Here is a 19,348-nt window from a genome sequence, read left to right on the forward strand (position 1 = left end):
ACATCTTGAAACCAGGTAAAGACCATAATGACTCAAAAAGCTATAGACCAATCTTCTTGTTGTGCCATTGTTACAAAGTTCTGGAGAGACTCATTTTAAATAGAATTATGGAAAAAATAGACCCATGTTTGATTCCGGAGCAAGCTGGCTTCAGGAAAGGCAAAAATTGTACATTACAAGTGTTGAATCTGACTCAGCACATAGAAGATGGGTTTGAAAGGCAGGAGCTGTCTTCATAGACGTGTCAGCAGCTTATGACACTGTAAACCATTGCCTTCTCCTGAGAAAAATTTATAGTATCACAAAGGACTACCACCTCACCCGCTTCATAGGAAATCTGCTACAAAACAGGAGCTTTTTGTTGAATTCCAGGGTCAGAGAAGCAGATGGCGAAAACAAGAACAGCCTCCTTCAGGGGAGCGTACTTGATCCATCAATGTTTAACATTTACACAAATGACCAGCCACTTCCAGAAGGGACAGAAGTGGAGTGCTTTTTCCTCCCTTGGGAAGGTGTACATGGCAGAAGTTTACAGTGCATTTCAAAGAGAAATGTGCAGAAAATCATGTGCTTTTATTCAGGCAAGTTGGGCAAGTATGATTAATCTCGGTGCCCAGTTTGCTTCTTTGGGATTTAACACAAGATGAAACACACAATACTGCAAACCCAGGCTGTTTTCATTTCCCTGAATTTCAGCAGCAAAGCACACAAGGTCATCAACATTCAAAAGAAAATGTTTCAGTGGTTTTTAAGGAACCATGGTGGCGCAATGGGTTAAACCCTTATGCTGGTTGAACTGCTGACATGAAGATTGGGTTGCTGACATGAAGGTTGTCAGTTTGAATCCGTGAGAAGGGATGAGTTCCCTTCTGTCAGCTCTAGCTTGCAGGGACATGAGAGAAGCCTCCCAGCTAACACATCCCACGTCCCCTGGGCAACATCTCTATATGGTCAATTCTCTGGCACAAAAACTGACTTGCAGTATGTTCTCAAGTTAATTCTGACACAATTTTTTAAAAGTGTTTTTTAGCAGCTAGCTCCTGAATTGTAATGGTTTGGCTTATTGCTTTTGGAGATCCAAGTAGCACATAGACTTCAATTTTTTTCAAAATCCTCTCTGGACCCAAAACAGATATGTAGGAATGATAAAGGCAGCTGAATTGGCCTTTGTGACCCCCAGAGTGAGTGAATAATAGTTTTTTTAAAGTCAAATTTGGAGGTTGGGCATACAATGATGACGAGGACTCCATAGGTCAGTGGTTCTCAATCTTTTGGTCCCCAGGTGTATTGGCTTACAACCCCCAGAAATCCCAGCCAGTTTACCAGCTGTTAGGATTGAAGGCCAAAATGCCTGGGGACCCACAGGTTGAGAACTACTTCCATAGGTAGTATTGAAATCCTCATCCTCTACAGTGAGGTCCCATTGCTGAATTAAATTTGACATTACACAAGCCCCACAAAAAGCAAAGATGTTGCCTATAAGAAAAAAAACCCCTCTTAGGCCCCTTCCACACAGCTGAATAAAATCCCACATTATCTGCTTTGAAATGGAATATATGGCAGTGTGAACTCAGATAACCCAGTTCAAAGCAGATATTGTCGGATTTTCTGCCTTGATATTCTGGGTTATATGGCTGTGTGGAAGGGCCCCTGGTGCAATATCTTTTGTCAAACCCATGCTTTATTTTTTCTCCTTGACTAGAAACATCATCTCACTCATTCCCCAACTTTCGATTTTTGTTCTTGCCTTACAGTCCAGACAGGCTGAAAAGAGTTTTGGGAAATACGAATGCTTGATATTTTTGAAATATTTGCTACTATTGAATTGTTTGGTTTTTAAAAAAAAAAAAATAACTCCAAGAGTTAGAGCTGGACAAGACTGGTGTGGGAAATTAAAAAACGAGTAAGCTTACGCTATGCATCAGTGTGGCATGTTTGCGTCTCTAGGTCAAGCAATGGCAGGTCTGTTTTCAATATTTCTTCACATGAGCACCAACAATAGGATTGATTCCTTTGGAGACCTCATATATTTCAGTGGGGCTCATATAGTGGACATAGCTGAGCACTTTGGAAACCGATATAAATTAGATCCCTGTGTTTTATTTTGTGTACAAGTTGGTGGTTGACTATATGGTATATTTGTATTCTTTTACATAAAATTATTTGTGAAATAGGTTGAAATTATTGATAAAGAAGATGATGTTTCCTACTATCTAGAGCAGGCGTGGGCAAACTTGGGCCTGAAGCTGTTAGGAATGGTGGGAGTTGAAGTTCAAAACACCCAGAGGACCCAAGTTTGCCCATGCCTAACCTAGAGTACTGCACATTGGAACAAGAATTAATATATTTTACACAGTTATTATACATTGATTTCAGGCTCTCTGTTTTGTAGGCACTATCCTGTGTGTATATGATATATGACGGTTATGGTAATTTAAATCTAAATAGACAATAAGCTCTTTTTTAAAAAAAACCATAGTGTCATTTTGGGCGGAAATAAACTTTAAAATGAAATTATCGCCTGCAGTTTTGTTGTTGTTATCTGGCATTCATATAGTGAAGTATGAAAGATTTTAAGGGATGCCCAGAATATAAATGGGTGTTTATGTGAAATGTGGATGCTCAGGTTACCTTTTATATTAGAGAACTATTTCTGCTGGCGGAGAAATAACATTAATTTCGATTGTCATGTATGTAGGATATATCTAAATGTGGAACTTCAACATTCTTGTCCCTATTATGAATAAATGGAGAATACATTATGCAAATTACAGGAATCAATGAATACATTGTGCAAAAGTTAAAGAATAATTATGCAGATTTCTTCCAATTGACACAGATAATATAAATGAGTGTTGGCTGGAGCAGAGTTTGGATTGCTTGATCTCAGAATTCATTAATGCATTGATCACAACATTGGCATCCAGTTGGTGCAATATACCGATATGATTACACCAAAGTAGATGGTGGTAGCAGGGGGAAAGAAGCCTAGTAGTCCTGAAAAAAGGAACTTTTACAAAAATTGATTGCATGATATTGGCAGGTTTTATCTGCTGCACAAGTCTGGGTTTAGTGAAACAGCTTTCACTTAGGCAGAAAAAATGAAATGCAAAGATACAGAATGGGGGGTGCCTGGCTCAACAGCAGTATGTGTAGAAAAGGTCTTTGGGTCTTTGTGGACAACAAGTTAAACATGAGCCAACATTGTGATTCAGCGGCTTAAAGAGCCAATGGGATTTTGGCTTGCAAAAACAGGATTATAGTGTCTAGATCCATGGAAGTCATGCTACCCCTCTATTCTGCCTTGGTCAGACCACACCTGGAATACTGTGTCCAATTCTGGGCACCACAATTTAAGAGAGATGTCAACAAGCTGGAATGTGTTCAGAGAGAGTGACTAAAATGATCAAAGGTCTGGAGAACAAGCCCTATGAGGAGTGGCTAAAAGAGCTGGGCATGTTGAGCTTGCAGAAGAGAAGGCTGAGAGGAGACATGATGGAGGCCATGTATAAATATGTGAGGGGAAGTCATAGGGAGGAGGGAGCAAGCTTGTTTTCTGCTGCCTTGGAGACTACATAGGAATAAACAAAGCATTCCTGACACATGGCCACATAGCCTCTGTTTAAAAATAGAGAAGGAGACTTCTAGAGAAGGAGACTTCTACAAGGCCCTTTTTACACTGCCATATAAAATCCAGATTAACTGTTTCGAACTGCTAATGGCAATGTAGATCATATAATCCAGTTCAAAGTGGATAATGTGGGTTATCTGCTTTGATAATCTAGATTACATGGCATTGTAGAAGGGGCCTAAAGCAGCATAATATACAACCAGAAGTTTCTTTTCGGGTAGGTCTTATTAATGCCGAGGTGGAATATCTTTTCCTGCAATTTGAATCCATTGCTCCATGCTAGTCTCTAGAGCAGAAGCAAACAAACTATGACATTTGATGCTCCAATGTACACAGCCTTTGTTTCATGCACAAAATTATTAAAAATATTGTGTATAAAATTAACTGCAAGTATTTATATAAAGTGTATATGAAAACCCAATATATTTTGTGTTTAGACTTGAGTCCAATCTCCAAGATATCTCAAGTCAGTATTTATATGCAAATAGAAGTGTTTCAAAATTTGAAAAACAAACAAACCAGAATCCATAACACTTCTGGCCTTAGAAATTTCAGGAACAGAATATTTAATTCTGTATCTATGTGACTGCAATCCTGTTGGTGGCAAAAGCAGGTAACTCAAATATATGCATAGTTTGTTTTGAATGGGGCGCAAAGGGGCAATTCACGTGTCTCTTGTGCTTTATTCAAAATCCCTCCCTTCAGCCTCTATCAAGCCTTGAGGGGATAGACGTGGTCCTTGAATGGCCAGTAGACTGGTTGAGTGGAAGTAGGGTGGTGATGGAGTAACAGGAGTGATCCCATTCCTACAGCAGTTCTCCATACAGAGGAAGAGAAACAAGATTTTTGTTTCTTATCCTTCTGTCTAAAGCAGAGGAAAACAACTGTGGGAGACGCCAGAGGGATACATCAGGATCTCAGGAGACCTTGTGGGCAGTATCTTCCAACACACATTCTCACAAAAAACAAAAACAAAAAACCAATATTACAACAGACCATTTTTGAGATCTCATTCCATTTTATTTTCTGTGTTTAAATAATGTTGACTATTGGAAAAAAACATTTGCATGTGTGTATTTGCATACAAAGGGGGCAAGGAGTGAAAGGAGAAAAAAAGGTTTGGGAGTACTAGATTTGTCAATGTTTTTGTTCTTATAATATGACCTTACTATTCAATTCTATGATAATTATTTTATGGAGTTGGTTTAGCAGAACTAAATGATATGGAAATGATATGCAGATGTCATTTGACAAACATCAGGTTAAAAACATTTTCTATTTTGACAGTTGAATATCTAACTGGCAATGTAGATTTATTTATTTATTTATTTATTTATTTCCAACATTTATATCCCGCCCTTCTCACCCGAAGGGACTCAGGGCGGCGTACAAAATTGGCAACAATTCGATCTTTAGACCGTCAACCTGCATAGTCATTCTCTCAACAGTTTGCATTTTGTGCATTTATTCACAAACACGACAGGATTCCAACATTCTGGGCTGCTGCAGTTGCCTTTCACTGTACCTTTTTATACCAGCACCTTTACTCAATTATAATGCATCTAATAAGGCTTTGTAACTGTTGGTTACTAATGTGAAAAGGAATTTCGGCATCAACCTGTAGATTAGTTGCTAGGAATTTTTCAGACTCTATAATTTAACTCTAGAATAATGTTTCTTCTGTCAATGGACAGAGAAAAATGTTCTTTTGTATGAAATGAATATGCCTCCTCAATTCTGTACTGTCCAGCTCTAGTTTTATGCTTTAGTTTCAGTCAGGCTTTGTTGTCGTTTGCTGTTTCTTGGTATGATAGTTGCTTACTCTAAGTCTATATCCAGGATAGCACTGCAGTGGTTTTCTACAGCACAGCTATAGATTTCAGCCTTTTCTTGGAACGTAGTTGTTCCTTTGGATACAAAATCTGTAGGGCTGATGTTGCTCATTGGCATCAACAACAGTGGATAATAGCAGCTATAACTGTGTGTGTGTGTGTGTGTGAAAGAGAGGGAGAGATTATTGTCACTGGGATCAAAACATGTACAAGAATTAAAGTATTTCTGAGGGAATCAATAGTCCTGCAGATGTTGCCGAACTATTACTTCTGACATTACTGACACATTGGATGGGACTGATGGTATTTGGAGTCCAATGTAATCTGAAGAGTCACAGTTTACCACTTTTCATCTTTCAACATAGAAAATGCACTCTCTTTAAAATATCGGGATTTTTTGGGGGGGGGGGGGTGAGACAAAATAATTAGAACTAGAGTCATTACATAACTGTTTTGTTTTGCATCTGTAATTCAGGCCTCTTCCACACAGCCACATAAAATCCAGACTATCTGCTTTGAACTGGATTATATGGCAGTGCACACTCACATAATCCAGTTCAAAGCAGATAATATGGATTATCTACTTTGATAATCTGGATTATATGACATTGCAGAAGGGGCCTAAGAAGAATTATTTCTGTGTACTTGAAAATCAAAGATCAAAAGGCATGCAGGTTTTTAAAAATAAATCCTGTGCATAACCTTACAAACTGTAGTTTTCAATGACTTTCTCACAAGGAGAAAAATAATAAAATTATCAATTCCTTCCTGTGAGAACAAAATTTACAATCATTTTTAACTCCAGGTAGTTGGTGCCAAAAATAATAGAACTGTTAGAAAATGCTAGATCTTGGTATGTGATGTCATTGGTTTACATCTGGCTATGGGAACATAGCCAGACACTTCACCAATCTCCCTCTGCTTTTCACCAGAAAAGGAATTATTGTGATGAGGAGCTGCAGCTGCTAAACATTGTGTTCAGCATGGGAGTTGACAGGAAAGACAGTGTAGTACTATCTATGGAATTGTTACACTATATTCTGCAATATAGAATCCCAGCCCCACAACAAAATAAAATACTAAGTAAATTGAAACCTTCAGTATATTTATTCATCTCCCAATTACATATTTACAAGGGTTTTTTGATGGATAACAAGACATGAGGTAAAAAATTGAGGTATTAATATGCATACAAAATTAAAAATGCAACGGTCTTACTGACATAACAATGACAATTCAACATTTAATGAAAATATGGCAGCATTCTTCTGGAACACACGATTAACACTTATTTCAAAACAGAACATACTACTTCATGGATACATGGTTGCAAGAAGAAACAAGCACATTTATTTGATTTTGTTTGAAATTCTTGCTGGTCAACAAGACAAGGAAAATATACTTTCTAATGGTTCACATCTGCAGTAACAGGTAAGATATGGCTGTCAGCTGTGACATTAGTTACTCTCTCCCTGTCCTCCTGCAAGTAGGTAAGTTTGTGAAAATAAAGAAGATGGAAGATGACAGAAGTCTGGGGTGTTACCAAGTCGTTATGAGCTGAAGCAAATTGAAAGAAAGTGAAAAGTAGCTTTGGTTTGGCTTGACTCTACTCTTGGGAATTTCTGAAGTGTCAGAATGTATTTTGACTCCAGGGTTGTTGTATGTCTTTCGGGCTGTGTGGCCATGTTCCAGAAGTATTCTCTCCTGACGTTTCGCCCACATCTATGGCAGGCATCCTCAGAGGCTGTGAGGACTCCCTCACAGGACTCCCTCTCTCAAATTCCCAAAATGTTTCTCAGGTTCAACTTATTCTCCAGATATGAAGGGATAAGAGAGAAAGGGGGATATTATGTTTGGGTCACATTGTGGTGTTTTTTTGTTGACAGGTTACTTTACCTAGGAAAGTAAAATCAATATATTAGATCCAGTTTTGGGGCAGATTCATTAAAATCCATGGTCTTAATCAACTGGCTAGTCCCCTCTAGTGTACAGCCAATTAATACATTGTAATGTTGATGCTAAGTCAGTACTTTATGAAATGGATATACTCCAATTGGCCAAGAGAGTTAATCATGACTAACACAAGTTACATTAAATTCAGTTGGACTATCCAACATATGTGATCCAACCCATTGGATCACACAAGTCAGAAAGACTGGTGCCATGTCTCTGGATTATAATGTATGTCTTAATCAGATCTTAGAAAAGTTGCATTTTGGAACTGTCCATACTGTCTGCAGCATTCTGGAAGTTTGAATCTAATGTTGTTAACGACATTTTGCAAACTGGTCTGAATTACATATTTCATTACACTAAACCAATTGTTCCCAACCTTTTGTCCTCCAGGTGTTTTGGACTTCAGCCCTTAGAATTCCTGGTAGTTGGCTAAGTTAGTTGGGGCTTTTGGGTGTTAAAGTCTTAAATATGTGGAGGATCAAAGTTTGGGGACGACTACACTAATCTTTGAGATAACTGTATGAATGTATCATTGGTTCTAACCAGTCCTATTTTTGGATAGCTGTTCAGCATGTTGACCAAGAGCAATGGCGGAAGTTGTCAGAATGCAACTCCTAATAGACCAAGCATTCTTCCCCATCCAATAGTGACGAATACTGGGATGGTAGCATAATTTCAACCCAACACAGGGTCATAGTCCACCAGTAAAAACCATTTCCTGATAAAAATACAGATAACCCTGAACAACATAAATACAAGAGGCTTCCCTGCATATCCTTAACTGGATACATTTTCCCCTTGGAAATACTGGTACGTTCATAATATATTTCAGATATTGCTATATTGTACAATACAATTATTGCTATATTGCTGACATAAGGCTGGTCTTTAAACATTTACAGTATAATTCAGTATAGCTTATCATATGACTTTGAATGATCATTTATGAACTTTGATTTTTGACATGTCGTCAGTCGGCTGTTTCATGGTGCTTGAATACATTTTCATTCCAATTGTTGTTCCAGTCAGTACTTTTTCATTGGCAATCAGTAGTAGACTTGGCTAGACTAGTTCTTCCTTTTGTGTAGCCATATTGCTGCATTGGTATAAATGTATAAATGATGAAAAGTACAGAAGAAGGGGAAATCATACCCCTATATCATGCACTTTGGGTCTGTGTTGTTTCTAAACATTTTAATGTTTGGAAACAACATTTATTAAACTGGTGGAAGCTCCTTCCTTGGAGACTTTTAAACAGAGGCTGGATGGGCATCTGTCAGGGGTGCTTTCATTGTGCTTTTCTTGCATGGCAGGGGGTTGGACTAGATGGCCCATGTGGTCTATTCCAACTCTATTCTAATGTCTCCAAAATACAGTAAAGGAAATACAACATTATGAGTAAGGCTAGGTTTGCTAAAGCAGAAAAACTGATCCTGTTTCAGATCTCCCATTGCACCTTTGAAGAGCCCTGAGCTGAATATGACCAAGATGTAACAAGGCCAAGAGTTTATATATTGGTTGGGAAAATGAAGCCAGTATAGCAATACTGTAGTTATTGCCACCACATTGTTGTGCAAATAAGAGGAAATGATTGCTGTGGATTCGTAACATGGTTTTCTCAGTCCTAAATTGGATGCCATGACTGCACAACCTTTGAGAAAATGCAAGCATTTGTGGAATGACATTTACATCCACAAAAAGCCACAACAGCTTCCAGCCTACAGTGCTGACAGAGATTATTATGGCGGGTTCATGCAATATTCAGTTAACTTTGTATATGTGAAACTGAGACAGATGAAAAGAGCAGACTAAAATCACAGCAGGTCAAGGGCAGGGCTTTGTTTGCCCCAGGGTCCTATATTGCATAAAGCACAGCCTCAGAATATAGAAACTAAGGTCAGATGAAAGTGACCATGAACAATACATTTGTTTCTGAAATTATTGATAGGAGTTTCTAGTTCATTGGGATTAGGAGGCAAACACATCCAGCCAAGGATACTTCTAGTTAGATCTGACTTTCTGAATCAGACTCTTAAGTATTTTAGATTGGTGACAAAGTGCACAGCCTAAAAATCATGGCACCAGAGCTTTCCCAAAAGTCTCACCTATTATTTGTGCAAGTCCAGAGATTGTACATAAATTATGCAATCATTTGATAGCACATACCAGTAGATAACATTTAATTTATATAGTCCATGGTAACCACAAGTCAAAGGCCTGTTGTTAATATATGCTGGCACTCTCACAGCCCATCACTTGATGGAAATATGGGAGAGTAACTTCTGATTGCTTTCCTGGCTGAGTTAGTGCTGCCAGATGGTTCCTGGAGGTTCCTTGCACCAATACTCTGAAACTGGCCTTCAAACTGGAGTCCCAACAACTTGTGGCAGAAAATACCAATGAAGATAAACTAGTAAAATTTATATTCTAGTGCTTAAACAAAGTCTTGCCAATATACTCCCATGAAGTGTACATCTTTTTCCCCCTGCAATGTGGCTTGAAACAGAAGTTCCTTGCATAACATTGCCAAAATGGCACTTTTAAAAGTATGTGGCATGCAAAATTTCTGTAAGTGAAGCTCTTCCCATTTCTTCATTTCCATGCTGGAAAGTTTCTACCTGCTGAGTATCTGCTTGATGAACTGTTACTAAGAGACTGCTCACTTCTATTGGATGTGCCAAAGTCCTTTTGTATAAAGTTGGATCCCATCTGATGAATCAAATACTGGCAATCTAATCCAGGGATGGGTCACTGTTAGAGGCTGGCTTGGGGGCCACACTGACTTTCCAGGAAATCTTGAACAACCAGGACCTCATCACACCCCTTGCAAATAAAAATCTAATTCTGACCCCCAAATGCTACTCAGGAATGAATTATTGCCAGGTTTTTTGGGCTTCCTGAAGCATTTCAAGCCGAGGCGAGACCTTTTTAGAAATGAAAAAGCCTTTTAGGGCCTAAAATGACCCAGGGTGAAAAAATAATGAAAAATCTCTTTTAGAGGGCACTTGGAGACAAAACATGTGAGGTTTTTTTGTAGGATGTGGTAGAGCACATTGCCCTTTAAGGTCTTCCCTCCAGCTTCCCACAACGGCAGAGTTTCAAAGTAGCTTTTAACCCATCCCTCAAATGTTTTGACCTGTGGTGTACTCCATGGGTTGGACATTGCTCATTCTGATCTAACACGATGTGTAGCTAAGTGTGCTAGAAACAAACCCTGCAAAGTTTACTATGGCACATTCCTACCCAAGTCTACATAGGATTGCAGCCTGGTGTCTAAACAAGCATAAACTTACAATAAAACATAGAGTGACTCCAACTTGGAATTGTAAGGGATAACAATATGCTTTAGACTAAGGAATAATACTGCATGTTTGTTTTATACTAATCGCATGTACACAAATATGCATATGTCTGATTGAAAACCCTGTTTTCCATAAATTGCTTCATAAACGTGCGATTGATTCTACAAAATTTTGCCCTTTATGCAAATAAACATTCTCTTTACATGTATTAAAGGCCCCATTGAGTCCCCCAGTGAGGGAGAGAGGACTGGGTATAAAACAAAGTATATAAATAAAATCTACACTGCCACATAATCCAATTTCTGAATCTAGATCATCTGCTTTGAACTAGATGTATATGACAGTGTATGCTCATATAACCCAGTTCAAAGCAGATAAGCTGTGTAACCAGGAGTCTACCGCATTCTCATTCATTCATTATATCTTTTTGAAAATTCTCCTTTTTCTGTACTATTACTGGAAAATTGAGTCCCATTGAAATGGGAGAGAAGTTACTTCCAGGTCAATCATTCAGGATCAGGGCCATCATAGATCTGGTTACGGAAAGCTTTGACATGACTGGTAAGATCTTTTCACAACCCCATGAATTCCAGGAATGTATCTCTCATAGAAATGGGGGTCATACCTTAGAACCATGATTAACAATGATGGAGAGAACGAAGGTGACTCATATTGCTGGAAGTAATGCTTTATTAGCAATTGCTAGATATGTTTTTCTGTAGGCCTTAAATGCAACATGTTTATTAGAATGTTGGCACAACTATTCAGTTAAACCAGATGTGGGCTAGGGACATCTTTTTGCAACGCACCAGGACCCCATGGCCATTGCAGTTTTGTGGAAGCCAGTGAGGTTTTTGCTATTGGCACAGGTGTTCCTGACATCTGGTGGCAGCTGTAGTGTTTCTCCATGGTGCAGGAAGCACCAGAGCTCCTTGACTGTACCATTGAACCCAGCAGAGTGTGTCTTTCACTTCTGGAAAGGAAAATTAGAAAGATGTTTGCCATGTGAATTCTGGCGAGGTGGTCATCTCTCAGGGATGATGAGAGACACCGAAATGGCTATATCATATGGCCCATATGGAATGTAAATCATGTTTTGCCCACCTCTAATATATTTGAAACGGATGGACCAGATGTTTGTGCTTTATCTGCATGAGCTTCCCTAAAAAGCTTAGTTATTGCTATGTGCATTTTGGATCCCATTTCACTCTATATCATTGGCTGCAAGATGGAATCTAAATGTTCTCCCTCCTACACAAAGCACTGGCTGAAATCCTAAATTGAGCAGACAAAGGAAAACAGTCCAATGATGCAGTTTTGTGTCCCAGCACACCTACTCCAATGGCTGTCAAGTCCTCAAAATTGCTGCTGGTGACCACCGACAGGGAGGGAGAAGCAGATAATGGAGCAGCCAGTCTCACCTTGGAAGCGGGAAGAAATGACTGTGTGCTCTTCTCCCTAGAGCCCTGATCAACTGCATTTGAATGACCACTGCTGGGGTTTAACACTAGCCAGAAGGTAGGTTTTGGATGAAGTGTAAAGAGCTTGCTCCTGTGCCCTCTGCAAAAAGAGATACACATATCTAAGGAAGCCACGGCACTGAGTCTGCAGGACCTGAGCAGGGGTATTGAGGATAGGATAGTCTGAAGATCTCTCAACCATAAGTTAAAGTCAGCTTGATAACAGTTAACAACAACTGGCTTTTTGGAGAGCGCTATTGTAGCTAGACTAGCTACAGGTCAAATCAAAAGATTGTGGTTTAAGCACCCTACAATAATGTTATTGGGATTTATCCTAATATTCTGTTGTTCATGACTTTTGACAATGCACTATTCCCTTCTCTTAACAAAGTCTTCTTATCTTGCTATGCCCATCTCCATGCTTCTTCTTAGAAATAGTGCTACAGGGGGATAACTTAAGCATTTAGTTTGTTGCATATTCTAACAAAACTTGGGAGATAACTGAGATCCAACAGTGTGAAAATAAATTCCAAACAGATGTAGAGCATTTCTTCCAGAAAGCACCAGCTTATATATAAAACTTAATAATATATATACATATATAATTAGATTATGTACAAAGCAGAACATATACAATATTTACATTTCTACATTTCTTATGTACATTTTAAAATAAGCTTCTCAGAAGCTTTCAAATATTTGAATTAAGCAATATCAAAAATGGCAGTAGTCTGTTTTCAAAGCCTGAAGAAACTGTTCTTAAGTTAAGGAAATCAACTGAAGTGAGAAATGGGGATGAGTGACATTTCCAGGTAATGGCAAAGCCTTCCAAAAAGGCATGACTTGCGCAAAAGTAGGCTGAAAATCCAGTGGCTCCTGTGCATGCATGGAACTCCATACATGCAGAGTCTCCATCACTCAGATTTTTGTTTCTGGTCCTTCAGCAATCAGGGGTTGAAATGAATTTCTGATATTGGCAACTTCAGCTGCACACAGGTGTCCAAAACCTTTATTGTACCATTCTAATGAATGACCCCTGAAGAGAAAGCAAAGAGGAAAGGTTATTGTTAAAAAAAATCAAACCAAATTCCATCTAAATTAAAGGTTGCGAATGCTACAAAACAGGGTTGGGTATTTAGGTGCTTGCAACTGGGTTGATGGAAGCAAAATTTCATACCCTATTTTATTTTCCTTCCAGCTTCTTCCCCTATTCTGCAATAGACTTGAGGGACCCTTTTGAACTGAGTAGCCAATAGAGCAGAGAGAAAGCATTAAATAGTTGAAAACTGAGTGGAAATCAGTTGTTGGCTGAGAAGACTTGCATGTGATGCAAAGCAATAGAGAATAGCTTCTTGCACGTCTTCCAAAATGAAACACACATATGTGTAAGGTATGATTAGATGGGCTGGATATTGCTATTCCATGGTCCAATCCAGAATGGAAATCTCATATGTATTAGAGTGAAGTAAATATACAATCAGGCACCCATAGGTCTAACATGCCAGTGTGAAAAATGCCCCCCCCCCCCATTTCTCAAAAACTTTTCTGAGTACAGTGGCGCTCACTTATCCAACACTTGCTTACCCAACATTCTGGATTATCCAACGCATTTTTGTAGTCAATGTTTTCAATATAACATGATATTTTGGTGCTAATTTTGTAAATACAGTAATTACAACATAACATTACTGCATATTGAACTACTTTTTCTGTCAAATTTGTTGTATAACATGATGTTTTGGTGCTTAATTTGTAAAATCATAACCTATTTTGATGTTTAATAGGCTTTTTCTTAATCTCTCCTTATTATCCAACATATTCGCTTATCCAACGTTCTGCCGGCCCGTTTATGTTGGATAAGTGAGACTCTACTGCATATCAGATGAGGGGAGTGGGTGGGAATTTTAGTCAGAAAAGTAACTCTTCAGTCTTTGGCGTCAACTCACAATGGAAACATACAAGCCCTGCAGAGGCACATCTTTTGTGACATGTGAATAGGTTTTCAGAGCCTTATCATACTAAAGCACGGATCCACTTTAAATCTGGTTTCTGCCTCCAGCAGAATTCTGTGATTTGTAGTTATGTGAGGTCCAGGACTCTAAACTACAAGCCCCATAATTCTGCAGGATGCAGAAACTGGATTTAAAGTGGATCTATGCTCTAGTGTATGGAGCCCCAATGGCGCAGCGGGTTAAACCACTGAGCTGCTGAACTTGCTGATCGAAAGGTCGGTTGTTCAAATCCAGGGAGCGGGGTGATCTCCTGCTGTTAGCCCCAGCTTCTGCCAACCTAGCAGTTTGAAAACATACAAATGTGAGTAGATCAACAGGTACCACCCTGGCAGGAAGGTAATGGTGCTCCATGCAGTCATGCCGGCCACATAACCTTGGAGGGGTCTACGGACAACGCCAGCTCTTTGGCTTAGACATGAAGATGAGCACCAACTCCCAGAGTCAGACATGACTAGACTTAACGTCAGGGGAAAACCTTACCTATGCTCTAGTGTGTTGAGGTCCTAAGGACCTCATCATATTAGAGCATGGATTCAGACTTAGGATGACTACCACTTTGGTTAATGTTTTCATTTGTAAAATGGAAACTATGACAGAACTGCCAAGAGAGTTAATAAAAACAACAAATCTTCAGCACTCAACTGGTTTCCATCTCTTGCCTAGTCACAAATGCAGAAAGGAAATCTTAGTTTGGTCAAATTTCGTATGCACAGCTGGGTGCAGAACCGAAGCTCCAAGCAGCAATATAAAAACATTTAAGAATAATAATGCTTGTCATCTTTACTGCACCAAGGGGAGGGATCAGCTCAAAGGGAAAGTGATACATTATTACTTTATTTTAAAAAATAAATTCAACATATATTCTTTACTGAAAGAATATATCTTTTCAGATTTATAACTTGTGTTGAAATAATCGAGAAAGCATTTTCTCCCCAAGTGGTGTTTTTTTGTTGTTGATTCCCTTGTGACTCCAAAGAAAAATTAGATGCTCCCAAGTACAAAAATTACATGAATTAAACTGCTGAATCCCTTCTGCAGCTTACAAAATTATATCCACATATTGGTATTAGATGCAAGTGGACTATAATCAGTTACAAATGGGTGAAGAGACAACAGGAAGTGAGAGAAATCTCTCTCTCGGAAGGGGAATTTGTAACTAGGAGTTGTATGTAAGTCGGTGTTTGTAACTCTGGGCCTGCCTGTAACCATCACATTGATCTTGGGTTAAATAGGATGAAGCTAAAATACAACACCCCTCATTGAAAGATTTATTTAAAATGTTAATTAATCTCTTGTCTTTTCTTCAGACAGATATCCAGTGTTAATGGTGGGACTGAGATAATTCGATTTACTTTGCTCTGCTAGATCCACAATCATGTAGCTAAAGGGAAGCTGAGAGGCTACCACAGGTAGGATAGGGTTGGGAAATCTGTTACCAGCTAGTTACGCATTTAACAGGATCCAGCCCATTGTTCAGAAGGTTTGCTCCTGGGATTTTCCTTAATGAGCATTTTGGAACCAACGGTACTTACTTGAAATCAACCCTGCAGATATGTGTCAGACGAGATTTTCCAGACCCACAAGGCTCTATTAGATACTGGGAATCCATAACAACTGCTCGCACACCTCCCATCAGAGGACCTTCTTCATGTTCAATTGAGATGGCCACTAAGATGCACATTCCCTTTGGTAAGTCTGTTCTCCAGGTCCTATTCAAATGTTAGGAAAAAAAGAAAATGTTAGGCGGAAGGAAGAATTACAGTTAAACTTGATATCTAATATTTCAACGTTCTTTCAATTCTTGTCTTCACTTAGAAAACATACTCCTTTGGACTTCTTGTTTTTCATCATCATCATCATCATCATCATCATCATCAGATACATAACAAGATCACTCTGCTGGCTGTTGTATTGGATCACACATCAGACACTTTCCAAGTATCTAGGACTGTGTAATGTATCAGCGAATAATGTGTGCAGGTTCAATTTGGGTGGCCTTTTGCAGCAGACAGATGGTAGTTTTGTCAGCGCTGATTGTTTTTAAGTGCAGTTCAAGGTCTTTAGGCACTGTACCCAGTGTGCTGATCACCACTGGGACCACCTTTACTGGCTTGTGCCAGAGTCTTTGCAGTTCTGTCTTTAAATCCTCATATCATGTAAGCTTTTCCAGTTGCTTCTCATCAAATCTGCTGTCACCTGGGATTGCAACACTGATGATCCTTTACAACACTGATGATGAAACTTTATTTTTTTCCATGATTGTGAAGTTGTTGTTGTTGTTGCTATTATTATTATTATTATTATTATTATTTTACTGTTCAACTGTAAACTTGCTTTTGCATTTTCTTTTTTTTAACAAAAACAAGTGAGTATATCTACACTTTAGCCACTTCATATGTACAACACACTATGCACAATATATTGCACATATCAAATAAATCACAACATTTCTTCAGCTTGTTTTCTTCTAGTTGTCCCACAAGCATATTTAGCTATACTAAGGATTACAATTAGAAGGTTTCTTGATTTTTCTACCAGTTGTTCCATTTTCTTTTCATGTGTTGCCTCTGTTTTAAACTTTATTTCAGCATAAAATAAATTCCGTGCAAAGAACAATGATTCTCCAGAGAGAGGAAAAGTCAGAACAATTAGATCAGCTATGTTTATGTAATTCTGACAACATATGCAGCTGCACAAATTAAACAACAGCCTTTTTCAGATACTAGGCTTAAGAAAGTGGACACTTTTAACGTTTTATGAGAGAACTCCACAAATACAGCTCAGAACACACGATTTTTTAATTAGAAAAAAGTATCATTGGGAAAGAGCTAGCATGGTGTAGTGCTTTGAGCAATGCACAATGACTCTGGAGGCCAGGGATCAAATCTACATGGAAACCTACTGCATGACCTTGGGCAAGTTGCACACTTTCAGCCTCAGAAGGAAGCAGGGGCAAACCCCCTCTGAACAAATCTTTCCAAGAACCCCCTGAGGTAGGTTTGCATGATAGTTTGCATAAATCAGAAACAACTTCAAGGAGCAGAACAACAAAACGAATCATTTGGGGAAAATATTATGAATGCTAGAGGTGACACAATGATACACGAAATACAAAGCAATACATGTGAAAGATGGGTAGACAGTAAACTAGCTCATTCTGAGTTGCTTCTAACAGTAAATTAATAATGTACCTGAGGACTAAAAAGTCTCTGGAAGGATGTGGAGCCATACTGTTCAAAACATATTGATAGATCTCAGTCTGCTTATCCAACGTTTCAATGACTTTCCACTGCAAGAAATCCTCATCCCAAAGGTGCCGTTCTCTTAGCACACGGTTCAAGACAACAGAAGGAGGAGCTTCGACTTCCACAGAAGCCTTCCATAGCCTTAGAGGATTCCCATCTCCGACCTGAATTCAAGATGTTGAGGGGGATGGAGGTGAAAGGAACACTACGTTAAACATTTAGGTGAGATATAGGTTTGATTTGAAGAAGTTTGTCTATGTGCCTATATTACTTCTATGTGATTAAAAGTGATATATCTATTTTCCAGTTCATTTTCAGGACTACATGCTATGTTGGATTCCACTACAGAAGATAGTATTCTTCTTTCCATGTCAGGAGTGACTTGAGAAACAGCAAGTTGCTTCTGGTGTGAGAGAATGTCCGCAAGGACATTGCCCAGGGGACGCCCGGATGTTTGATGTTTTACCATCCTGTGGGAGGCTTCTCTCATTGTCCTCACATGGGAAGCTGACAGAAGGGAGCTAACTGGATCTGAACTGTCAGAGCGTGCCAAACTTTCGGTCAGCAGTCCTACCGGCACAAGGGATTAACCCATTTTGCCACTGGAGGCTCATACTCATAGTAGAGTAAGACCCCCATATATTCATGGGGAATAGATTCCAAACACCCCTGTGGATTCCTGAAACCATGGATAATAGTGCATTTTATATCTTTTTGTACTTGGGCATATCCAAAAATTGCACTGGAGGACCTAAGAGAAGTCCACAAACATTTTTGACCAATACGGTGGGGTGGAGTTTGGGTAAGTGAAACTGTGGATAATGGATCCATGGATAAGGGGCATCATATTGCTTTTTTCAATATTCACAACACATTTTGGAGCTCATAAAAATTGAGAAAAGGGAAGGTTCCTCAAAATCCTAATAACTACTGGTTATGAAATTTCATTTATTCCAATAAAGCTAGACCTTCATGATAATGTAAACATTGTGTCATTTAAATATCTTAATTATGACATTTTATTTATCATTATAAATTAAAACAAGAACACAATGATATAATTTGAATAGATTGTGTTACTTAAAAATCAGTGGAAACGAAAGATAATCATGGGATATTCCACTCATAAATTAAATCTCAGAAGGCAACAGCGTTTAAAGGAGATTAGGCATTGGAACAGTGCAGTGTCAAATAAAAATATTAACATGACACACTGGGTGTCTCTAATTTAACAGATTGGTTAATAAATATGATTTACTTATGTTCAGTTTTTCACAAAGACATTTTCCTTTTAAATGCCATTTAAAAGCCATTTCACTAATGATGGAATAGATTCAAGGTAGGCCTAACGAAATCAACAGAACTCAAGTTCCGGTGACATACTTTAAAGATGGCAAAGTCTGGAACCTCCTCTATATAAAAACATGGACTTAAAAAGACGCATTGGAATGGATGGATGCGTGGCCCTTTGGATGGCGGCCAGTGTTTTACAGTGAAAATGAAACTCATTAATGCTAACAATGGGGTGTCCCAGTTAGCATCCATATTTTCTGAGTGCAAAAAAATACCTTTCTGTAGGAGAGATCTGTATTTTCAATGCTGGAACATGTGACCCATCCTTTGAATTTGTCTTTGGCTTCTTTACAGAGGTTCAGTATAAGCCCTTCCAGATAGGTCTGGAAACTTCCACCTTCTTCGTCCATTTGTTTGCCCAGTTCCTGCAGAGTGGGGGGATGTACTTCAGCCTCGACATAGGAGTTACGGGACTGGGTTACCATCTCATGCGGGATCTGTTCCAAAGAATTAGAAAGTGCAGAGAAAGCTTCATATTAAAGAATACATTTGGTATATTACCCTGGCCAACACACATTTTGGTGCATCAAATGTCTGGGTATATTTGACCTGTTGAA

At 38.8% G+C, this 19,348-nt stretch overlaps 1 protein-coding gene across 5 annotated transcripts in view; it reads right to left on the reverse strand.

Moving 5' to 3' along the window:
• Nucleotides 1-11,393: 11,393 nt before the first annotated feature.
• The window catches only part of stard13 (StAR related lipid transfer domain containing 13), a 272,259-nt gene continuing 264,304 nt past the window's right edge, over nt 11,394-19,348 (reverse strand). For all 5 annotated transcript variants that reach the window (XM_062974708.1, XM_062974710.1, XM_062974709.1 and 2 more), the window contains 4 exons: nt 19,007-19,228; nt 17,385-17,602; nt 15,726-15,902; nt 11,394-13,217 (listed from right to left, as the gene is read on the reverse strand). In XM_062974708.1, coding sequence (XP_062830778.1) covers nt 13,100-13,217; nt 15,726-15,902; nt 17,385-17,602; nt 19,007-19,228 — 735 coding nt within the window. In that variant the 3' untranslated portion in view covers nt 11,394-13,099. The remainder of the gene's footprint in view (nt 13,218-15,725; nt 15,903-17,384; nt 17,603-19,006; nt 19,229-19,348) is intronic.

The sequence above is a fragment of the Anolis carolinensis genome, chromosome 3 (assembly GCF_035594765.1).
Source record: "Anolis carolinensis isolate JA03-04 chromosome 3, rAnoCar3.1.pri, whole genome shotgun sequence".
NCBI classification, from domain to species: domain Eukaryota; kingdom Metazoa; phylum Chordata; class Lepidosauria; order Squamata; family Dactyloidae; genus Anolis; species Anolis carolinensis.